Raw genomic sequence first — 23,359 nt, 5'->3', positions numbered from 1 at the left:
GGAACCTGGCAGGGCCAATCCTCCCTCCCTCCCTCCCTCTCTTTTTCCCACTTAGTTTCTCCCCCAGCCTCTATCCATATTTAATGGGGCCTGGGGTGGAAAAACCTATAAGCACTTAGCCAGTGGAAAGACGGGGGCAGGGATCTGCTATTTAATGGTTAATTAAAAGCGGGGGGGGGAGGCACGGAGCAAGGAAGCAGATGGAGACAGCAGGGGTCCCAGTGAGGAGGAGGAGGAGGAGGAGGAGGAGGAGGAGGAGGGGGCATCTTGGTTAAGTGGACCTGCTGAAAGGCTCTTGGCCCAGAAGGGAGCCCATCATGCCCATCCCAAGGCTGCCAATGGCCCAGAAACACAGTGAGGGTGCTGAGTGCCCCTCCTGACTGGCATCTTTCCGGCGTCCTGCCCCTGTGCCCTCCATTCTTCCTGGCAAGAAATATGCCCGGTTCAGACCCCCTGCCGTGGCATCTTGCTGCCATTCCCCATCATCCCCAGGATCTGACCCCGTGGCCCCTCTTGCTTGCCCCCCCCCCGCCCCAGCCACTCACCCCTTGCCTCCCCCTCTCCAGGTGGGGGGCCGTACCATGCTCCCCATCCGCTGGATGCCCCCCGAGAGCATCCTATACCGCAAGTTCACCACCGAGAGCGACATCTGGAGCTTCGGCGTCGTCCTTTGGGAGATCTTCACCTACGGGAAGCAGCCGTGGTACCAGCTCTCCAACACGGAGGTAAGGGGGGGGCTGTGGGTGGGAGATGATGGGAGGGGGACATATTGCCCCCCCTCTTGCTCCCTATGCTTGTGGACGGCTTTGCAGGGAGGATGGTTTTGGGGGTGGGAGAAGTGAAGGAAGCTGCCCAGACTGCAGGAGGGTCGGCTTATGGGCAGACAACACCCCAGGAGGGAACGGGGAAGGGCTGGGTGAGTCCCTAGCAAATGGGGAGGAGGGGTCTCTCTTCCCCAGGTGAGCCAATCAGAGGTATTGAGCAGGTTCTAACCAGAGAACCGGTAGCAGAAATTTTGAGTAGTTGGGAGAACCGGCAACTGGCTGGCCTCGCCCCCATCTATTCTCTGCCTCCTGAGTCCCAGCTGATCGGAAAGAAATGGGGATTTTGCAGTATCTTTCCCCTGCCACGCCCACCAAGCCACACCCACCAAGCCACACCCACATAATTTTGAATCCCACCACTGGAGCCAATCCCAGACTTCCCTGCACGGAGGGGCCACTTTTAACCTTCCCGGGAGAGGAGAAACGGCCGGCTTCTGGAACCAAGCAGGCCGTGCGCAGGCAGGGTGGCTCTGGGCCCGTGGGGCTTCCGGGTAGTCGCCCAGGCAGCCATTGCTCGCCCCTCTCCCGCTTTGCAGGCCATCGAGTGCATCACGCAGGGCCGGGAGCTGGAGAGGCCGCGCCCCTGCCCCTCGGAGGTCTATGACATCATGCAGAGCTGCTGGCAACGAGAACCCCACCAACGGCAGAGCATGAAGGCCATCCACAGCCGCCTGCAGACCCTGGTCAAGGCCCCCCCGGTGTACCTGGCTATTCTCAGCTAAGGGGGAGGGGGCGAAAGGGGGAAGCTCCCCCCCAACGTCTCCACCCATCCATCCATCCATCCAAGCAAGAAACTCAACCCATGCAAGACCCCTTTCCTGAACTCTGCCCGCTCCTTCCGGACGGTTTCCTGGCCGGCTGCAGGCAGGGCTGAGAAGCAGCCCCCTCCCCACCTTCTGTATATAAAGGCTTGTTTAGGGGAAGAGACCCTGACCCGCTGGAAGAGACCCTGGGGCCCCCATTCGCTGCCTCTTGGATGCCGGGCAGCTGCCAGGCAGACCCAGGAGGGAGGGAGGTGAGGCGGGGAAGCCACTCAGCTTCGTCCGGGGTGACGTAAACCTGCTTCTCCACAAGACGATGGGAGTGACTCTCTCCTCCAGGCGCCTCCGGGGAGGGGGGGTGTCAGAGTGCCCCCCCCCAGGAGAAAGGCTGCAGCTTCCACCTTCTTATTTATTGTCCTCAGCTGTAAACCTTCATTGTAATAAATAAACTTTTCCTGGCAGTGGGGAGGGGGCTCTGGGGGAGTCAGACCAAAGACAACCTGAGGTTCAGAAGGGGCTGGCAAAGGATGACAGCCCCTCCCTCCTCCTCCAGGTCGATTGAGACCCCCCCCCAGAAGCCCCCAGTGAGGCATGATCTCAACCCAAGCTAAGCTGGGACTTTGCATATTGCATCCGAAATAAACTGCTTTCCCCCCCACCCCACCCTACACACAAGGTGGGCTGAAGCCATAATCATGGTGGCTTGTTGGGCAAAGAGCCCCGCTGTGCCCCCCCCACCCCCTGCCTGCCTTTGTCCCCCTCCCCTGGCTGGCTTTTCACACCTTGTGAAGCTTTTGACACTTTCTCAGACGACAAGACCGGTGTGGCGTTGGCCCCCCCAGCTCCGAGTGATGGCTGTTTGAGAAAGCGCCTTTTGAAAGATTAGCGTGCAGGACAATCGGTCCCTTCCTCAGAACAGGCCCCCTCCCCAAAAATGGGCTCCTCCGTGTGCCCAAGTCTTAAAGGGGGTCCGGGGGTGAAACACATTTTTCCAGGCAGAAGGGATTAAGGGATGGCATTTAATTGGAATATGGACCCCCTCCCACCCCCCAATAGAGGGATTAGGCTCTGTTGGAGGGGGTCCCTCCCTCCTGTCCCCCCCCCCCATTTCTAAGCACTTAATATATCAGCTAGGCTGTAAACTGGGCAGCCCCTCTTGTCTCCCCAACGGGTGGGAATCCGTCCCCAGCAGCCCAGAAGGCCACCAGCCCTCAAAGGAGTTTGCGAGGGGGGGACGTCTCCCCTAGGCTGAGCTCTTGGTGTTAGATGTCTGTGTGAATTGGAGGAAGATGCTGGAAAGACCCTGGGCTGAAGGATGAAATAAAACCTCTCTGATTCATTCATATCTTTGGGGGAGACGCGTCTGCCTTTTTCCCCCCCTCCATTCAGAGACCGCCGTGCAGGACTAGGGAGGGGACCCCCCAAACCCTCATTGTCTGCCCTGGTTTGTGGGGTGCAGCTGGGCCCTTTGGCCATGGGGACAATTTCTCTCCCCTCCCCATCTCGGCCTCTTTGCAGCACAAAATCTCCTCTAAAAACCGGAGATTCACAGAGCCATAAGATCCTTTGGAGCCTCTGCTGAGTGTGGGACCCCCTAATTATGGGACTCCGGAAAGATCCTGTCCCCCAGGATGGGGCTCCCTTCTCTTAACCGCTCCGACTCTCACGATGCCTTTCCCAGCATTATGTGGCCCAAATCTTCCCGTAACGGAAATCTATTTTTCCATTTCTGGAATGAGAGGCCAGACCTGGAGGCTCTTTCCGAGTGATCTCTCCCAGGGATCTGTCTGGTCTCGAGGCAGGGGGGGATCCAGTTCATCTTCTTTCTCTGGTTCTTCATCCCCCCCCCCCAAGAAGGTTGGCTTTCCGTGGAGTCTGCCGGGTCTCCGACAAAGGAACGGGGTCCCATTCTCTTCTGTTTCCCCCCCCCACTTGCCTCCCCACCCCTTAGCGAACCATTCCCCCATGCAAAGGCGCCCCCTGGTCCTTCTGCCCACCAGATCTGGGCAGGAGATCGTTGGGATTCAGCTGCCAGCCTCGTCTCTGCCTTTCTCGGCTGATTGGGGGCGACAGGAAGAGTGATTGGCCCCCCGAGAGAAAGAAAATGCACACCTTCATCTAATCAAAAGCCTTTATTGAATCCTCGGTAATCACATCTGGTGGGGAAATGGGGGCAGCCACTCATGCCCAGCTGGGCTCAGCGCAGCCTGGACGGGCCTAATGGGGCCGAATTGATTTCATCTGAGTGATGAAGAGGGCAGTTTCCTTGTCGCCAAAGGCGAGGCGGGGGAGAGGGGGGCAGCGGTCTTTGGCTCAGAGTGCCAGCGGAGGTCCCTCCCCGCTCAGGGGCAGAGCGGGCACCAAGGGCCTGCTGAAGAAGGGTAGTGCCCAAACCACAAGCCGATTTCTGCCAACCCCAAGAAGAAGAAGAAACTCGGCAGCGTGGCACGCGATGCTCCCTCAGATGGTGGGAGTGACGCTTGCATCCTTGGGCCAAACTTGGCAATGCCACAATTGGCAGAGCCGAGGTGGCGCAGTGGTTAAATGCAGCACTGCAGGCTACTTCAGCTGACTGCTAGTTCTGCAGTTCGGCGGTTCTAAATCTCACCGGCTCAGGGTTGACTCAGCCTTCCATCCTTCCGAGGTGGGTGAAATGAGGACCCGGATTGTTGTTGGGGGCAATATGCTGACTCTCTGTAAACCGCTTAGAGAGGCCTGAAAGCCCTATGAAGCGGTATATAAGTCTAACTGCTATTGCTATATGTGGAAGAAGCAGGGCATCTGTGGGTCACGGGAGGCTCTAGGATACTGATACTCAGTTGTGGGTCCGAAGGGAGCAAGGACCAGCAGGCTTTCCAGGAGACCAGCTGCGCAATGGGGGAAGGAGGGGGGCTTAACCAGCCAGGGCATCTCTTTAAAACCCCTGAAAGTGGGCACTGGCTGAGCTGCGGATGAACCCTGGGGCTTCTCTCTGCCCAGGCAGACGGGGGTGAAGCTGGACTCAGCCTCTGGGAAGCCTCTTCGCTCTCACTGCCCTGGCAGCCATGCCACCAGCATGAATCTTCCTCCCCACCCCTTCGCTGGGGTGGGAAAAGTCCCCGCGGAGACGAGCAGGGGATGGCATAGAGTTTCAGAGTGCATCTCCCGGCTGAGTTTGCGGTATTGATAAATGACACCAAGCCACACTAGGAGGGGGGGGGAGGAGATGAGAAAAGAGAAGGCAAGGGGGAGCAAGGGGCAATTAAGAAGGGGCTTCCCTTGGGCCCTGATATGGAGGGGGAGACAGAAGGAGGGAGGGCTGCAGGAAGGAAATAAGGGGTTGATGCCCCCATTTTGCTCTGGGTAAGCAGGAGGTGGGGGGGAGTGGGGGGGGACCCCTTTCCTTTAACCAAAGATTAGGGATCATGACTTGCAGGGACACAGTGACCCCCCCAAAGAGGGCCAGAACCCCTAAGATACGTCTCCTCCACCAGCAGGAAGAGAGGAATCTGAAAGCAGGTGGGGAGGGGTCTTCTGGATATTGACCGGAGCTCTGCCGTTGCTGTTCCAGAGACCTTTTAACTCGCCCCCACAACGTCCCCTTGGCAGCGGAAGCTGAGGTGCCCCCCCACCCCCACTGGAAAGGGTCTAGCCAAGCAGCGGAGGGGAGAGAGAGAGACCCAGGGCCCTCACTGGGCAGGAGAGAGGGAGACGTGGAGGTCTCCCCAGGAGAGGAAAGGGGGAGCCCTCCCCCCTGCATTTATTTACTGATGGAAGTCCTGTGGGAGGGGCTGGGCAGGCTCCAGACGGTTTTCCATTTCAGCGGAGTTGGGGGGGCGGCTTAGAAGAGCTGAGGAGGGGGCTTCGGTTGCCTTCAGCAGAAGAGAGCTGGGGGTGCAGGAGGGAAGAGCCCTTTGGGGAGGGTCTCTGGCCCACTCCCTACCCCCCCCCATCTAGCAGCCCCAGAAGACCAGCTGGCAGAGGAGAGGCGAAGAGGCTGCCTCAGGTAACCTCACCTGGCTCAGGTCCCTCCAGGCATTTGGCAGCCAGAACTACAAGGCCTCCTGCTGCCCCTTTCTGCCCCTGGGGGGGGGGGCTGATTCTCCACTTCCTTATCCCCCCCCAAATCATCACTAAAGGACCATAGAATGAAAGTCCTCTCTGCTATGGAGGGGGGGGGTGGAGTCAGGAAGTGCTGGATCTTCACTTGCAGGTTCCTGGGGTGGGGGCTGGGGGGGTGGGGGCCTAAGGAAGCCCCAGAGGTCTGGAGCAGCTGGCTGAGGTCCTGAAATGCTCCCCGGGGTGGTGGTGGTGATGGCCCTTTGATGGCCCTTCTTCCTCCTCCTCTCCCTCCCTCCGCCATGCAACACCCAGGAGAAGCCCATCCATCAAGGGCCCCCTCCCCTTCGGCCGGGCTAATTGAAACTAATGGCCGCCCCGGTGGTGGGAGATGGCCTGGCAGGGAGGCAGCACCTCTGGAATGCGGAATCGTTACCAAGTTCTTAGGCGAAGGGGGGAAGCAATTAGGAAGGACGGGGTGTGTGTGTGTGTGTGTGACATCTGTCCTCTGCAGCTAGGGAAGCAGCTGGAGGGGCCGGCCTGGGAATGACAGTCCAGGCAGGAGAATATAGACCCTCTGGATGCAGGAGGTTCCCTCCAGGGCCTTCAGAAAGGGACCCCTCCCCTGGCTCCAGCAAGACCCCCCCACACACACACTGACCGGCTGCCCAGACATTGGTCCAGGCTGCATTCCTCCCCATGGCTGATCTTGGTGGAACGCCCCGTCCGCCATCCTTACGTGGGAGCCTTTGCACGGGGGAGGGGGTCCCAGCCCTCCCTTCAGACACCCCCCCCCCTGCAAAAGGCCTAAAGGATGGGCCTGGGGTGGGTAGGGGCCCAGGATACTTTGGGGTCCTGGGGGAGGCCAGCCAGAGGGAACATGGACAGCTCAAGACGCTCTCAGATGAGATGTTTGTTTTTGTAACTAAAAAAATAATAAATCTCTTTTTAAAAAAAGAGAGAGAGATTGAGACACTGTAAATGCGGCTGGGGAGCCTCCTCTGCAGGCTAAGCTCAGCTGGCACAGAGTCTCGGGGTGCCAAGCAGGTTGGCATAGCCTGGGATGGCCAAGGGTCTCTGCCGCCCCCTGGTGGAGGCCGAAGCAACTGGAGTCCTCGGCCATATCCCGCTCTCCGCCCCCCCCCCCTCACATCAATCCCGGCCCCTCCCTTCACAGCAGCCGCCTCTGAGAGACCCCCCACTCCTTTCAGGGGACCCCAACAAGAGGGGAAAATGGGGAACATGTTTATCAAAAGGCTGACTGGCACGGCTGCCCCCTCCTGTGAGGGCAGGGCCGGGAGCTGTTCCGGGTGCTGAGCTCTAGCAATACTTAAAGCCCCCCACCCACCCCCATTTGTGTGTATCTTTCCTCCCACAGGCCCTGGGAAAGCCCCCCCTCCCTGGATTCCTGCCGTTGTCCGCCCACCCGGTGTCAACCAGACCTTCTTAAAATACTGGAGAGGCGCAGGGGATTAACTGGGATGAATCCCATGGTTGACGTCTTGGGGGGTGGGGGCGAATGGGGGGGGTGATCTCTGCTTCCCCCTTGTCTTCGGGGAGGGGGCTCCGGACAGCCCCGGTTTCCCCCATGTTCAGCCACAGCTGCGTGGAAGTAGGGAGCATTTCATTCCGCGGATCAAGGCAAACGTTTCGGGTGGCCGTTTCTGCCCAGGGCTAGATTTGAGTCAGGATGGGCGGCCCAAACATCCAGGCTCCCCACCGTCCGTGGGATGAGGGAGGGGCGCTGTATCCCTCCCCCCAGCCGCCCCCGATGCTTCCTGGGCCACCCCAGATCTTGCGCTCCGGCCGCTGAGCTGCTTTCAGGCGAGCTTCGCTGGAGAGTTTGCATCTTCCAAAGATTTGGGCTTCCTTGCCAAAAAATAATAATACTCTTTTCCCCCCGCTGTTGTTGCTGTTTCCCTCCATTCCGCTTCCCCGTCCAGGCTTCCTGAAGGCGCCAGCTGATCCCGGCCCCTTCCTGCCTCTCTGTCCCCGCTCCTCTCCCGCTGCCTGTTCCCTCTCCTCTTGCGCTCGGCCACCCAACGCAGCCTGGGAAGTCCCCGAAGGGCCAGGATGCCCCTCTCGCGACGGCTCCGGCTTCTGGCTGGACAAGAGGGGCTGCCGGGTCAGGAGCGGTGAGGACAGGCAGCCCACCGCCAGCGCCCGCTCCCTCACCCCGGCCTTCGGGTGGATCCACCACAGGAGCCGAAGGAGGTAAGATTTTTGGGGGGTGAACCTGGAGACTGCGATGCCCGGGCACAGAGCTCAGCTGCCGACCAGGGCTTCCCCTTGGCCCGCTTGGAAGGGGGCACCTGGCTGGACTGCCCTTGCCTTGGCCCCCCACCAGGAGACTGTCCTCCCCACAGCAGACAGAGTGGAAGTTTTGGCACGTTAGGTAGGTAGAATAATTAGTTAAGTTAAGTTAGGTAGAATAATCCCGCTTTCCTTCTGGGAAGTTGTGCTCCAAAGACTCTGGGGGTCTTTTAGCCCGCATGTGGCCCACTGGAAGCCTCCCTTGGGCCCCGACCCACTTGGGGGTCTCTGCTGGGAGCCCCAGGAGTCTCCCAAAGGGCTGCTGGTTTGAATGGGTGACTGTGTTGTCCGTGTGAAGGGGCCTCCATGTGCCCAAAAGGGAGGGACGGGGGAGCACCCCTGGAGCTGCACCCTTAATTCAGTCCCCTCCCCTCCTTGGGAAAGACTCGGCCTTCTCCCGCCGGTCCTAGCAAAGAGCTCCCGTTCCCCCCCCCCACTGGGCTGGGTGGGGTCGAGGAGGTCCTGGGTTCAAGTCCCTCCAGCGTCCATTACTCATCCACCGAACATTCAGCCGCTCGTGGCGAAGGATCCGTTTGACGGGCCCGTCTAAAAATGCCCAGCGGAGTCACCAGAAAGGCTTATCTCTGGGCAGCAGATCTCTCCGGAAACCACCAGCCCTGACTCGCCAGGGGGAAGTTGTGCCCTCCGGAGACCAAGCAGGACTCAGCCTTGAGGGAGGGACCTGCTTCCCCCCCCCCAGGGATCACTTGGGGGGGCTGCAAAGAGCAGGAGGGAGGGAGGGGGTGTTTTGGGTTATTTCGGCCGAGGACTGGGAGAAGTGAACTTGGCTAAACTGCGAACTAACCAAGTTATCTGACTGAAGGGGTGGGGGGCTCTCAGGAAAAAGGCCTCCATCTGCTCCCTTGGCCAGTCCGTTTCTGAGTTTCTCCCCATTGCAAGCCCCACACGGGCAGAGGAGCCCCGAGTGACCCCTGGAGAGCAGAGGGCCAGCGCGCCTTTCAAGCCTCGCCCGGGCACCTTTGGCTGACATCCCTCCTCACTCCTTTCCGATAAACAGGAAGCAGGATGGAAGTCCGATGAGGCTTCGGGGGTGTAAACAGGAGCTTTCTATCTGTGGGGCAGGAAAGAGGGGAGGGAGGGAGGAGCAAGGAGGACACTTTCCCCCCCCCCACTCCTGCCTCCGGAACAGGGGCTGGCACCGCTGCGGCGTTTGGGGAGCAGGGGGGATTTTTAAATTGGTATCACAGCCGTTGTTCTGCTCCCCTTTGGGGACAGGGACTGGAGACCCTCTGGGGTGCCCATGCCAAGCTGTGCAACGGAGGCCCCGGAGATGCCCTGCCTGCCTGCCTCTCCCGCCAGGCCTGCCTTTTCCTGCCAATCTCCTGCCTCTCTCCTCTCCTGCGGTGGCTTGAATGCCCAGGTAGCTCTCTCGGGATGAAGTCATGGGCACTGGCCGGGCCAGGCATCGAGGCAGCTGCGGAGGGGGACGAAGAGGCCCCGGGAGGCCTCATCCCCCAGGCTCTTCCCAGGGCCTTGAACCCAGGGCTGGAGTCCCCTCTTGTGGGGGGCAGAGCAGGCCCAATCGCCTCTCTGCCAGGGGGAGCCGTGCCCCTCCTGCTGTGGGGCCCCCACTTGTGCCTTGTTTCCGAATCACTTGAGACTCCAGAGAGATGAGGGCTTGCAAGCTCCCGCTCCCCCCTCTGGCCAAACAGGCCCCATCCATGATGCGGAAAGGAGGAGGGGAGTCCAGGGTGGGCTCTTGCAGCCCCCCAAGACATCCCTTCGTCTTCCGAGAAGCCTCTCCTGCCATTGAGTCCGTGCTGGCTTCCCCTCTTCCCACGCAGGGATCCTCCGCAGGGCTGCGGCTTTAACTCAAACCAGCTTTGCTCCGGCCCCTCCTTGTTCCCTCCCACCCCCGCAGCCCCCACCCCCCCCCAGCCATGCAGGGGCTCAGCACAGGCCCCACAGCCAAGCTTCCCAGCTGCAGATTGTCCGTGTGTTTGAGGGGGGGGAACAACCCCCCAGTTCCCCTTCTCTCACTTCTGAAACCCCAGCCATTCACGTTCCGCCCACCCAGGTCTTCCTTCCTCTGTCGGGAGTTCAGTACCCAGTTTTATCCCGCCTGCAGAAATGGAGAGGCAGAGCAGTGGGGATCTGGCACATCCGCACGGCCATCTCTGTGCAATTACACACAGCCGGCCGGAAAAACTCTGCACACCCTGTAGTAGTTATGGTCGTAGTAAGCCTTTGCTTCCCTCGGCACCAGCCGCGTCTCCTGGCGGATTCTTTTTCAGCCTCCTTCTTGAGGTTAGGCGGCATGGCGGTCCTCCTTTCTGCCTGCCCCACACACAACCCGGGGTAGCGCCAGGACGTCCCGCCTTGCAAAGGGGAGATCAGCTCCGTTTCTCACACCCTCCAGCTGCAGACCCTCAGGGTCACTTCCTGTTTGCAGGGAGGCCGAAGACCAGCGTCTCTCTCCCCTCCCTCCCTCTCTCTCCTTCTCTCCTTCTCTCTCTCTTTCTTTCTCTCTCTCCCTCCTTCCTTCCCTCTCTAGAGGAGCCCCATCCAGGGACTGGCAGGGGAGCAAAGGGGGGAGTGGGGCTGGGTCCTGGAAACATGGAAGAGAGTGAGCTGGGGGCTTTCTGCTCTAGCTTCGAGAGGGACACCCAGGCTAGGAAAATTAGAACTGGATTCCTCTTCCTGGTCAGAAGACTTCAGAGGGGCTGGATCTGGGGGGGGGGATGCACCCCAGCCTGCCTTTTGCAGAAGGGCCCTGGAGCCCGGCTGGCTTGCAAAGAGCTGCGTGGGCTGCCTGCACGGCCCCCACAGGCTCCCCAAGACTTGGAGAAGCCTCCAAAGGGCCCGGCCTGTCTTGGGTTGCTGTCCAAACGGCCCTCCCTTCCCCAGGGACTCCCCTCCTTCCAGCTTTGCAAGCAATGGGGAGGGGGCTCTTTTCCTCCTCCTCCTCCTCTGCATGTTCCTGGAGACACGGGTGGTCTCCGGACTGGATGGGCGGGGAGGCCGAGCAAACTGGCCCCCCTTGGCTCCTCTTGGCGAAGGAGGGGGGTGGCTGGCCAGCTGGTGGGTCTCCACGGATGGCAGGATTTGGGTTTTGCTGGCTTCCGGGTGCCACAGAGTCCCTCTGGTTCTGCCCTGTGAATGGTGTTTGGCCTTCAGGCCTTCGGGTGCAGATTTTGGGAGGTGTGCAGAAGAGGGAGGCCCGGGCTGCCCCTCCCCAGCCCCTCTTTCCCCCTCTCCTTTCGGGGCTCCTGGGAGACGCAGCCCACGGCAGTAGGAGGGGCCCCCAACAGCCAGGAAGGGGTTGCAAAAACTTTGCTGCCTCAGCAGAGGGGGACGGAGGGACTTGGGCCCAGTGGACGGAGGCTGCTCTGCCCTGTTGCCAAAGGGGGGAGCGGGGGGGGGGAGCACGTCCAGAGAGGGGCGGAGGCTTAACTCCTTCACTGCCAGCAGTGGGGAACCGAGGTTTTGGTAACAGGAGCTTCTTTGGCGCCATCCAAGCGCGTAAAATTTTCCTATGTGGAAAACCCCCAGCAGCCTCAAGCCGTGAGAAACTGACCGGGGTCAGGCCTGGGCTTAGGAAAAAAAGATTCCAGAGTTGGAGTTTGTGGCAGGCAGAGGGGAGGGGGCTTAAAATCGCAGTGCCCCCCCCTCCCAGAGCCAGGATGGTCTCCCAGTTTTGGTTTCAAGCCGAAACAATATTCTCCGTATCTCTAAGCTGGGACTTTGGAGCCGAAGGAAGAGGAGAAAGAAAAAGGGAGATCTGGTCTTCTGTCTCCTGCCACAGCTCAGGTCTCCCGCAGCGCCTGGATGGAGGCTTCAAACAGGCCCCTTCAGCGTCTCCAGGCCTCACAGGCAACGCCTCGTGAGTCGCTCGGCTTCCGGCCAATGCCAGCCAGGTGTGGGGTTGGACTAGATGACCTGCAAGGGCCCTTCCAACTCTGTTAACCCCCCACACACACCTTTCCTCCTCTGCTCCTCCACGCATGTTGGACAGCTCCTTTCCCACATCAAACCTCTTCCTGGGAGGGGCTGTTTTCCTGGAGGCTGCCTCTCCTGTTCCATGGGGAGACAGTTCCAAGGACGGGACCCCAGCCCCTCCACCGAGGGAGCCCCAGCTCTGCCTCTTTCCTGTCTTCGCACAGGCCTCCCAGTGTTTGTGGACATCACGCTGGGAAGGTGCCACGAGGGAGGGAGGGAGGGAGAGGGAGGGGAGGGCAAAGTTAGGTGGTGTGAATCCAAATGCCTTCACAATCGCCATCAATCCCTCCGTCTCAGGATGATGGCTTATCGTTACTCCCTGCTGGTGCTGTGGCTGCAGCTGGATCGGGCCCTGTCTCTCAGCTCCAGCGACCCCAACGTCTGCAGCTACTGGGAAAGGTGAGACCCCTCGCAAGGCAGGCGGGCAAAGGTGGGGGTGGTGCGTCCCCTCCCCATTTCTTTAGGAAGAGGCCATTTCTCCCAAAATGTTTTTTGGGAAGTGCTCCCTTCCCCATTTCTTCCTTTGTCCTGGACATGTCACCCCCCTGCATTTGAGTGGTGGACGAGCCCCTTCCTCACAACTCAAGCTGCCTTCGTTGTCCCCGACAGTTTCACCACCGTCTCCAAGGAGTCCTTCGTGCAGCCCTTCACCCAGGAGTCTCCGGAGCCCTGCAAAAGCCCAGCGTGGCTTCGGACGAAGAGCTGCCCTCAGTACAGGTCAGCACGGAGCGCTCCCCCCCAAACTCCCCGCATTGACAAGGGGGGAAGCCGAGGCTGGGCACGGAGTCCTGCTCTCCCCCAGCGGCCTTTTCTCTCGGCCCTTTCAGAGTCCTGTACAAGACGGCCTACCGCCAAGGCATCAAAGTGGAGTACCGGAGGCGCCATAACTGCTGCCAGGGCTTCTACGAGAGCAGCGACGCCTGTGTCCGTAAGCCCATCTCTCCACGGTGATCCCCCCGCCCCCCGTTGAACCGCTGCGGAAGGGGAGACGGTCTGCGCACAAACAGCCTCAGGAAGCCCAGCAGGGCCAGTCCTGGGGAGGGATGGGAGACCAGCAGGAGATCCCCCGGGGGCCAGAGAGCAGAGTGGGACCTATCGAAAGGTCCTGGAAGCTGCTTCTGCATTTCTGTTGAGCAAACCGCCGGGATTTTCCATCCCCGGGGCTGGGCGCAGGAGGGGCGAGAGCCTCTTAATTCCCTGCAGTCCTATGGGGGGAGCAGCTCCGGAGGTCAGGCAGGGACTGGCAGGTGATGCTCTCTTTCTGCCCCGCAGCTCGGTGTGCCCAGGAGTGCGTGCACGGCCGGTGTGTGGCCCCAGACCAGTGTCAGTGCGAGCAAGGCTGGAGGGGCACAGACTGCTCCAGTGGTGAGTCACCCCCTTTGAGCCAGTCCTCGGGGCTCGGAGTTCAGGAAGGAAGGCCTGGAGCCATGGGGGGGGGGGGATGTTCAGAGAGCAGAGGGGCCGGACCACAAAGAGCATCAGGAAACAGAGCAGCCTTGGGGCAGATGCTGGCCAGGCCTTCCCCTTGGCGAGACCTGCTCATTCAGGGCACTTGACTGAGGCGCATTCGGAGTGAGGGGGCACGAAACCCTCTGGCCTCCCCGGGATGGCAGCCAATGATCCTTGAAGCACGTTGGATCGAGGCCCCAGGAGACCTGCAGGTTGCGCAGCCAATTTTTCTCCCCTCCAGAGTGCAGCGACCGATCCTGGGGGCCCACCTGCGAGAGCCCCTGCACGTGCGTGAACGGAGGCAGCTGTGACCCCCTGACTGGGGCCTGCACTTGCCCCCCTGGTTACCGTGGGCAGCAGTGCCAAGAGCCCTGTGCCACGGGGACCTATGGCCAAGGGTGCCAGCTGGATTGCCATTGCCAGAACGGAGCATTCTGCAGCCACAGGGACGGCGCCTGCTTCTGCTCTCCCGGCTATGCTGGGCCACAGTGAGTGGAGTGGGGGGAGGCATGGTAGAGATGCTGAGCCGGGCATTTTGGGGGGCAGAGCGAGGGGCTGGCACCAGAAACCTGGGGGCATCAGAGCAACACCACTGGTGAGTTTTCCAGCACCAGAAATTGCAGGAGAGAAACTAACTGCCCTCCCTGGAATAGCTTCACCTACCTCGGACTGGAGGCTGTGACGTACCTCAGGGGTCCCATCCAGAGGAACTTAAGTCTTGTCCAGCTGGGTGGGTGAAACCTTGCAGGGGGGGAGAGGTCTAGAGGGGCTGTTCCGACTGCCCCTAATGGACAGCCCAGCAGGGTGGGGGCAGAATGGGTCTCTGAGAGGCCCATTTCCTCCTGGACAGCGAGCCTGGTACAAGTGGGTAGAAGGTGGTGTGAGCCCATCCTGTGGACTTCCCCCCCTCTCTCTTCCAGCTGCGAGATCCTCTGCCCCAACAGCACCCACGGATTCCAGTGCCCAGCCTACTGCCCCTGCCAGAACGGGGGTGTCTGCCATCCCGCCTCCTCCAGCAAATGTGCCTGCCCTCCTGGATGGATGGTAGGTGGGCAGGGACAGGGAGATGCCCCCCCCCAACCTCTGAACCAGAAGCCTCCTCCAATCCCTTGCAGAGGGGCTGCGAAGTGTCCCCCCCCCAATTCTTAGGGATCAATTCTACCTTCCTATTTCTGGGAAGAGAGAGAGAAACGGAACGGAGGAAGAGCTGTTTGGCAACCCTCTTCCCTGTGACAAAATCTCCTTCCCATTTGGGTCCGTGTTGTTGGTTGACCTTCCTCCGGGCAGTTTCTGACTCTTTTCCCCCTCACCCTCCACAGGGCGACATCTGCTCCACCCGGTGCCCCATTGGCCGCTTCGGTTCCAGCTGCCAGGAAGAGTGCCGGTGCCACAATGGAGGCCGGTGCAATCCTGATTCGGGCCAGTGCCGCTGTGCTCCAGGCTACCTGGGAGAGGAGTGAGTAGGCCCTCCGCAGTGCAGGGGGGCTTTGGGGGGGACCCGGATTGTTGTTGGGGGCAATATGCTGACTCTGTAAACCGCTTAGAGAGGGCTGAAAGCCCTATGAAGTGGTATATAAATCTAATTGCTATTGCTATTGCTTGTCGGTCCTCGTGATGGTCTTTCACAGGCCGCCAGCCTGCTGAGGAGGGCAGGCGTCTCGTTTCCGATTCTCCGTAAGGAAGTGACCCAATTCCACTTCTCAAGGGCTGCATCTGGGCCTTGGATCCCGTCCACCTGGAACCAGTTCAAAGAAGGTTCACTAAGATCTTCAGGAAATAGAAAGGACGATACGGGAGAACCTGGGAAATTTCACACTCGCAGCAGAGCTAAGGTCATCTAACATCAGAAAGTCCCACAAGGGAACGCCCGTTCTCCTTTGTGCGGGACACGCAATTTCAAGGACACAAAAGGCGCATTCCTCCGACAAACTTCCTAACAATGGCTGCAGCTTGAGAAGGAAACCATTTTCCGCAGAGATGAAGGGCCCTCCTTCACTGGACGTGTGTGACGCGTCTGTTTCGGAGACCAGCTCCTCAGCCTGCAAGGGGAGGAGTCTCCTCCCACCAAACTGACCTCTTGCGCCAGCCACCCGATGCCTTGGCATGATGCCCCGTGGCCACCAGCGGCAGTTTCTGCCCGGCTGCGGTTGTCATTGACTGGGCCCTCTTCCCCGGGAGTGTCACGCCTGTCTGCCAAGGCCAATCGCCCCGTCTCTGCTAAAAGTAGCAGGGGCCCTTTATAAACCCGGCCAGCCTCCACGCAGGAATCCCCTTGCCAATTAGGCTGGCTGCCCTCAGCAGAGGAGTCCGTGTTTCCCCCTAAGCTGCAAGAGGAAGGAAATGTGCTGCTGCTGTCCAGGAATTGGGAACAATGGGGAAGGTGGAGGGAGACGCTCCTGGGGAAGGTTGAAGCGGCCGCTCCAACTCTGAGGAGGATGTGGAAGAGCTGAGGAGAGCACTCATGGCTCTCCTGAAGGTTGTGCAACGCTCTTGGCAGCCACGCCAAACCAAGCCCGTCTTGGAGAGGATTCCCTGCAGATCTGCGGTGGAATGTAGACCAGAGTTGCGGGAGGGAGGGGCTGTTTCCCAGAGGCCAAAGAGAGGGCAGAGCTTGGAATCTCTGGCAGGCAGGGAGAGGGCGAAGGTGGACCCTCCCTAGCAATTCACAGAGCATCTCAGTAGCTATGCGGATCGTTGCTTTACTCTAGCAAGATTCTGTCTCTAAGCAAACAGCTATGAAGAACCTCTCAGAAGTGACTCTGCGTGTTCTTCTTGGTTCCTTGGGCTTGGCATGATCAAGGCCAAGAGGATACCTCTTGCAGTGGTGGTGGTGGGCTTGGGACAGACGTCCCCCACCCATCCACCCCCATTTTATGGGTTGTGTTGACACTAGACATGCTCTCGGACTGGCACTCTAGGCCAGCACTGCGGTTGACCGATGTTGACAGATGTTGTACCTACCGTATTTTCTGTTCTCCACCCTCCCGCTCCTCCCCAAGATGCCGCGAGATGTGTCCCATCGGCAAATACGGCCAGGACTGCCAAGAGACCTGCGACTGCACCAACGGGGGCCACTGTTTCCACATCAGCGGGGGCTGTTTGTGTGAAGCCGGGTTCTATGGCAGCCGCTGCGAGGAGCGGAAGTGTCTCCCCGGGCTGTACGGCCTCAGCTGCCAGTTTCCTTGTCTCTGTGACCCTCAGCACACGCAGAGGTCAGTCCGGAGGCCCCCTTGTTTCCCTGGGGCATTTGTCCAGCCTGCCCCCCAACCCCCTGCAGTGGATGGGATAGATTGGGAAACCAGGTTCCTCGAGATAAGCCCACCGGGCGGGCCTCGTTTCTCGGCTTCTCCCCACAGCTGTCACCCCATCTCTGGGGAATGCGCCTGCAAGGCAGGGTGGGCCGGCCTGTACTGCAACGAGACGTGTCCCCATGGATCCCACGGCCTCCGATGCCAGGACCCCTGCCTGTGCCTGAATGGGGGCACTTGTGATGGGGAGACGGGCCGCTGCAACTGCCCACCAGGCTACACCGTGAGTATCTCTGGGAGTCTGGAGGGGGGGTGGCATTTTCTGGGGCTCAGCTGGATCCCCTGACTGCTTTTACCTTGGGCAGGACAAGCACTGCTCCAGCCCCTGCCCGGACGACACTTTTGGGGTGAACTGCTCTCAGGAGTGCAGCTGCCGTAACGCCTTGGGCTGTTCTCCCGTGGAGGGGACCTGTTTCTGCAAGGAAGGTAGGATACCTCTGGGATGGGTGAGACCTTGGAAGGCGGGCAGAGCGATGCCGCCTGGGGGACAGACAGATAAAAGATGCCTGAGCCCGCAGCTGCATAATGGGCAGAGAAAGGGGCTCGGGAGGGACCCCCCGTAGCTTCCAGGGAGAGTCCTACTTTCAGATTGGCAAGATTCCGTTACTGGAGCTTCACAATAAGGTTGAATGAGCTGACCTGGCTGTGCCCCTGTGTGGTGTACCTGGGAAGGAAGGCCATCCGTGAGCTGCTGGGATGGGAGATACCTTCCTTTGTGAGTTCCAACTGCTTGTGCCAGAGGAGGAACGTGCAAAGGATCCAGAACTCACACCAGTCGCTGCCCACGAGGTTTCCTGTGAACCTCTCTTCTCCTCCCCTCCAGGCTGGCAGGGAGTGGACTGCTCTGCCCCCTGCTCTTCAGGCACCTGGGGGGCCGGTTGCAACCAGACCTGCCTCTGTGCCAACGGAGCAACCTGTGATCCCGTCGACGGAGGATGCACCTGCGTGGCTGGGTGGCAAGGCAGTCAGTGCACACAGCCATGCCCGGTAAGAGGGCAAAGAGCTTGGGTGCCAGCCCGCCTGGGTGTTGGGCTTACAGACCTTGAAGGACCTGCCTCTGGGTTCCCCCCAAGGGCAGCAGCGTCCCTAGGGAGGAAGCAGCCCTGGGCGGTGGCCTTGAGTGGGGAAGTCAGAATAGGACATGGGAGCTGGAAGGGACCCGTGAGGTCTTCTAGTCAAGCAGGAGACCCTGAAGACCACAGACAGCAATCAGTCCACCAGAAGTAATGGGGTGGGGGGGGGCTCTTCCTTCTTTCACCCTCCATCCTGCCCAGGGCTGGTTCTACGGCCTGGGATGCAGTCGGAAGTGTTCCTGTGAAAACGCCGCTGGGTGTGACCCGGTCTCCGGACGATGCCGCTGCCTGCCTGGGTGGAAAGGTCAGGAGGGGGCTGGGTGGGCGGTTGGGTGGGCTGGGGGAGGCTACGATCCCACCTGCTGAAAGATGGGCAGGCAGAGCTGGCGCAGAGGCCCTGCGGCCGCATGGAGGTGGGCATGGAGAACACTCTCCCCTTTCCCCCCACCAGGAACCCGTTGCAGCCAGCTGTGTGCGGAGGGCCTGTGGGGGGAGCAGTGCCGCCAGCTGTGCTCCTGCAAGAATGGGGCCAGCTGTTCCCCCAAGGATGGCATCTGCGAGTGCGCCCCAGGCTTCCGGGGGCCCACCTGCCAGCGGCGTAAGTGAACTCCTCTGGGGCAGCAGAATCCCCTCCCCTCCTCTGAAGACCCCCAGGCCTCCATTCTCACTGCTGCGGGGGGGGGAGACAGGCAGAGGAAAAGCAGCCCGCTTAACCAATTGCAATAACCCCCCCCTCTGCCAAAACGCCTCTGAAATGCCAGTCTTGGCTGTTAAGGACAAAAAATGGAAATCCAGCTGGTCTCTCCCTCCCTCGGAGCCATGCCGTCCCTGCCCACAGACTGACCTCAATCCCCTTCCCCTCTTCGCCACCCCCTGCCCCAAATGCAGCCTGCCAACCGGGCCGTTATGGCAAGAAGTGCTCCGTGCCCTGCAAGTGTGCCAACCACTCCATCTGCCACCCCGTGGACGGCTCCTGCGACTGCCCGCCTGGCTGGACGGGAAGAGACTGCACAAGACGTGAGTCCGATGGGCAGAAAGCTCAGGAAATCCAAGGATGCCCCTCTTCCGGGGTGGGGGGGAGGGGGTCCTGGAATGGGGCTGCCCCCCACTGGGCCCCTTGGCCAGGACTGGGCCTCCTCTGGGGGCGTCCCCGCCTCACCCCCTGGATGCCATTTCCTGGGTTGGTGCCATTTGTGAATGCAGCACCTCCAATGTTTTTGCAGGCTGCGCTTCCGGCTTCTTTGGCAGCAATTGCACCTCCCGATGCCACTGCCAGCACGGGGCCCTCTGTGACCCAGGCACGGGGTCCTGCTCGTGCCCCTCAGGCTACACTGGTGCCCACTGCGAGACCAGTAAGCGTGACATCTTGTCCTCTCTTCTCCAACCTCTTCTGGGCCCTGGGCACAGGAATGGAGAAAGTGAAAATAACCAAGAATTGGAATGGATTTTTCTTTCTTTCTTTACTTTCTTTCTTTCTTTTTCTTTCTTTCTCTTTCTTTTCTTTCTTTCTTTCATACTTTCTTCTTTCTTTCTTTCCTTTCTTTCTCTTTCTTTCTTCCTTTTCTTTCTTCTTTCTTTCTTCCTTTTCTTTCTTCTTTCTTTCTTCTTTCTTTCTTTTCTTCCTTTTTGTCCTCTCTTCCTGGAGGAGTGATTGACAAGGACTCTCCATCCCTCAAAGAGAAGGAGGGGTTGTGCCAGGGGGAGGGCCAGGGTCCCCTCTGCAGCCCGATGAGCTTTGCCCATCCAGAGAAGAGCCTCCAATCTTGGCCACTTTCAGACTTGTGGACTTCAACCCCCAGAATTCCCCATCTAGCACCAGCTGAGGAATTCTGGGAGTTGAAGTCCACCAAGTCCTAAAATCGCTACGTTTGGAGGCCCCTGACCCAGGTGTGATCAGGGTGGCCTCCGAACAGGCGGGGCTGACCTTTGGCTCCTGGACCTCTGTCCGAATTGCCGTGTTCCTCAATTAAACGATTCACAGGCCTCCCCGATCACCCCCTCACCGTGGTTCCCGCTTCGCCAGCCGCCAACAGCCCCTCCCTGGGGGCCGTGATTGGCATCGTCATCCTGGCCGCTTTGCTGGCAGCCGTGCTGGGGCTTTTCTTCTGCTACCGGCGTTTTCAGAAGGAGAAGGAGAAGCGTCACGTCTCCGTGGCCTACACCACAGGGGGGGCGGACAGTTCGGAGTACGTCGTCCCGGGTGAGCTGGGGCTGGGCACGGGAGGAGGGACGGGACCAGAGTTAAAAGGGGAGGGGCGACCACCGCGTGCCAACCTGGGTTGGCACGAGCACCCAGCACGAGTGCGAATCCCCGGGGCCTTTCCTAGGACACGAACTCTTCTCTTTCCAGATGTGCCCCCCAATTACACCCATTATTATTCGAACCCCAGTTACCACACCCTCTCGCCCTGCTCCCCCGGCTTCCGCATCCCAAGCATCCCCGATCATCCTGGGAAGGTGAGGCTCCCTGCTCCCCCCCCCTCTCCCAATGACTCTCCCCTTCCCCCCTTGAGGAAAGACCCAGCTCTGCTGGATAAGTGGGGGGGGGTGTGTTTCCCTCCATGACCATGAAGAGGCGGGTTGGGGGGGTCAGGAGTTGGCATCCAAGGGGCTCCTTTCTTACCTGGGAATCTGCACTCCCTAAGATTTGAAAGCTTCAGGCTTTCTCCTTCTGCTGGGGGTCCTCAGTTTATGCCACTTGGAGGTCATTTTCCATTTTCCTGGAATGAGTGCCCCCCCTCTGCCCTCTTTCTATGGGGCTGCCCTGCCTCATTCGGAGGCTTCTCCTGCAGCCCTTCCTCTCCCAACGCTTTCTCCCACCCGCAGAGTCTGGAGCGGGACTGGCCAGGGCTGTATGGGGCTGACTGCAATGCCACACTGCCCAGCGACTGGAAGCGCCTCCGGGGGAGCCCCCCCCAGGGTGAGTGCTGGCAGGTCCTCCTCTGAAGGGGGGCAGGGAGGGGAAAGCACCACGCCAGCTCCCCCCCCCCTTAAGCATCCCACCTCCTCCCCCGTAGCCCTTGGCCCCAATTGCTGCTCTCCTGCAGCCCCCGGAAGTGCTGGGCAAGGTGTGGATTCTGAGCAGCTGCCCCTCCCTGGCAGACACAAATGCCCCCCCCTTCCAAAGAGATTCTCCAGATCCATCTCTTAGAAAGACTTCAGAAGGAGGGAAAGACCCTTATTTTTTCTTTAAAACTAAGATATGTTAAGTATATTGATATGGAAGCATAAATACCATCAACATAGAATGGAGTTTGCTCAGAAGCTGAAATACACCAATGAGAGGAAGAGTGGGAAACAGAGGAGAGAAGATGGGAAGAGAGGGACAGGAGAGAGGGTGAAGGGGGAAGATGAGGAGGATAAGGAGGAGTGGAATGTAGAGAGAGGAGAAGGAGAAAGGAAGGGGAAGTAGAGTAGGAAAGGATGATGAAGGGAAGAAAGGAGGTAGGAGAGAGGTAGAAGAAAGAGGTGTATGGAGAGCAGAAGAGCCAATAATGGGTTTTTATCTTTCTGGGCGTTGATGACAAGAGGAACTGATGTAATTACCACTTAATACAATAGGATATCAGCTATGGAATAGTATACATGTGATTTATACATTATGAAAGTGGAAAATAAAAAAAAAGGATATTCAAGAAAAGAAAGAGGGAAAGACCCCAAACCCCTTCCAAGGGAGAGTTGCCTGGAGAATCCCAGCTCCTGCTTCTTGGGCATAAAGACCCCCCTCCCCAGACCCTTAAATCCCACTTCATGGGACAACCGCCTCGTCCGCAGGGGGAAGCTCCCTGGATCGCAGCTCCAGCTACACGGATGGCCTGGGCAAATATCGCTGCCAAGGTAAGGGGGGCTCGGCAGAGAACAGTGACTGGTGGGGGGGTTCCAAACGCTGCAGCTGGTGGGGTGCGAGGGTCCTGCTTTCTTGCGTGGGGACCTACTTGGTCCCCTGAAACAAGCCAGGATGTCCTCCGGCATTGCCCCCGTTCCCAGAGAAGTTGGCCCCAGCCTTGCAGCAAATGCCACGGCTGCCCTCTTTCCTCCCCAGTGCATGCCAAGGAGGCGCCCTGGGGCCGCAGCGACAGTTCCCTCAGCACCGAGAACCCCTACGCCACCATCAAGGACTGTCCGGGGCCTGCCGGGAAGGGGCCGGAGGGCAGCTACATGGAGATGAAGTCTCCCCCCTCCTGCCAGCGGGATAAGTCCTATGCGGAGATCAGCCTCTTGGAGGAGCCCCCCGGCAGCGCTGAGGCCAAGGAAGGCACAGGTGAGATGTGGGGGGGGGGAATAAAGGCTGGGTGCCCCCCACTCACTTTGCGGCCAGGAGTGGCCTCCCCACCTAGAAGCGAAGCCTCCTTCGGAGGGTCAATTCATTTATTGCCTCTCTTTCCACAAGGTGAACTCACTCAGTTCCCCCAACCCCTCCGGTTACAATGCGAGGGGGGCTAAAATAATCCCGGTCATCATCGTAAAACTGCCCGACTTTGGAGAAACCTGGGTGGATGGGGGGGGGAGGGTGAAGGCTGCCAAGTGATGGGGGGGGTGTTTGAAGGGAGAAAACTTTTTGGGGGGGGCTTCAGAGGCAATGGGGGGGGAGGCTTTTCATGCAGCCAAAGCAGCTTGGGGGGGGGGACAAAAGGAGGAGGTGGCATCCAGGATTTCTCCTTCCCCAAAAATGGGGAGGGGGAGAATATGGCAGCCGTGCATAATCGCAGGCCCCTTCCCTGCCTCCCCGACCCCCTCAGGGCCACCAGAGCAGCCCCCCTCTGCGCCCAGGGCCCCCCTCGGTGCCAGGGTGGGTCAGTGTGAATGAGGGGTCAGGAATAGCAGGGTTGGGTCAACGAGTGCCCGAGGGGAGGGGCTGGTGTGGGGCTCCATCTGCCCTCATCCTCTCTTCTCCTCTCCCCCTTTCAGCCGCAGCGGAAGGCGTCTCGCAGGGGACTCCAGCCGTGCCCCCCAACCACTACGACTCTCCCAAAAACAGCCACATCCCCAGCCACTACGATGTGCCCCCCGTCCGGCACTACCCGCCCTCCCCTCCCCTCCGAAGACAGGCCCGGTGAGGCTTCCGCCCGCTCGCCGCTGCCTCTCCCGCACTGTCCACCTGCGAAGGACGGAGAGCCAGGATGACCGGTGCCTTCTGGCCAAGAGGGAAGAGAGCCAGCGGACGAGGCCTAGACGGACTTTGGGGGGGCAAATCTCGGCCTGGACTCTGCCCCTCCCCCTTTCTCCCTGCAGGAAAAGCTACGAGGGGCATCGCAGGAAGACCAACCCCCTCCCCAAGTGAGAGAGCTGCAGTCTCCTCCTGGATGCATCTGGGGCTTCCCTCCCCCAGGCCCGCCGGCCTCTCGGACGTCCCACCACTTGCATCCAGTGAAGGGGACCCAGAGGTCTGAGCGGGCTGTCTCCCACGGCACCCCTCGTGGGGGCAGAGTTAAGCCAGGAGGGTCCCTGTCACTTGGCTGGCCAACGAGAGCAGCTGGAGGAAGGGCATCATCAAGGGAGCTTCTGCTGTTTGGGGGTCCCTTCCACAGCTTAATAAAAACTTTGGGGTCTTTGCCCTTCTCCGCCTTGCTTCTGAAAACGGCCCCCTCTCCCCAACCTGGCAGCCTGGCGAGGGAAGGCGAGAGTCAGCCCAC

At 59.9% G+C, this 23,359-nt stretch overlaps 3 protein-coding genes across 3 annotated transcripts in view; 2 read left to right on the top strand and 1 right to left on the bottom strand.

Annotated features, from left to right (window-relative positions):
* Positions 1 to 583, bottom strand: part of LOC148048632 (insulin-like growth factor 1 receptor) — a 4,682-nt gene extending 4,099 nt beyond the window's left edge. Inside the window, 1 exon segment of the mRNA XM_087707635.1 lies at positions 546 to 583. Coding sequence (XP_087563761.1) covers positions 546 to 583 — 38 coding nt within the window.
* LOC148048631 (high affinity nerve growth factor receptor-like) lies at positions 569 to 2,051 on the top strand. The gene is made up of 2 exons (XM_087704995.1): positions 569 to 725; positions 1,361 to 2,051. Exons 1-2 carry the CDS (start codon positions 582 to 584, stop codon positions 1,544 to 1,546), a joined length of 330 nt encoding a protein of 109 aa, XP_087561121.1. The 5' UTR covers positions 569 to 581; the 3' UTR covers positions 1,547 to 2,051.
* Positions 2,052 to 7,539: 5,488 nt separating this feature from the next.
* Positions 7,540 to 23,278, top strand: LOC148048630 (uncharacterized). The gene is made up of 23 exons (XM_087704997.1): positions 7,540 to 7,837; positions 12,194 to 12,295; positions 12,506 to 12,613; positions 12,724 to 12,824; positions 13,169 to 13,261; positions 13,587 to 13,833; positions 14,266 to 14,389; positions 14,665 to 14,801; positions 16,345 to 16,557; positions 16,702 to 16,876; positions 16,959 to 17,079; positions 17,477 to 17,640; positions 17,928 to 18,030; positions 18,178 to 18,324; positions 18,615 to 18,743; positions 18,950 to 19,078; positions 19,708 to 19,926; positions 20,077 to 20,183; positions 20,553 to 20,646; positions 21,501 to 21,563; positions 21,769 to 21,987; positions 22,360 to 22,368; positions 22,641 to 23,278. Exons 2-23 carry the CDS (start codon positions 12,195 to 12,197, stop codon positions 22,781 to 22,783), a joined length of 2,946 nt encoding a protein of 981 aa, XP_087561123.1. The 5' UTR covers positions 7,540 to 7,837; position 12,194; the 3' UTR covers positions 22,784 to 23,278.
* The last annotated feature ends 81 nt before the right edge of the window (positions 23,279 to 23,359 follow it).

The sequence above is a fragment of the Thamnophis sirtalis genome, unplaced genomic scaffold (genome assembly GCF_051295495.1).
Source record: "Thamnophis sirtalis isolate CommonGarterSnake01/CBP01778 unplaced genomic scaffold, rThaSir2_p1.2 scaffold_2, whole genome shotgun sequence".
Classification (NCBI taxonomy): Eukaryota; Metazoa; Chordata; class Lepidosauria; order Squamata; family Natricidae; genus Thamnophis; species Thamnophis sirtalis.
The sequence above is the reverse complement of the archived record's forward strand: the minus strand, read 5'-3'. Positions and strand labels throughout refer to the sequence as shown.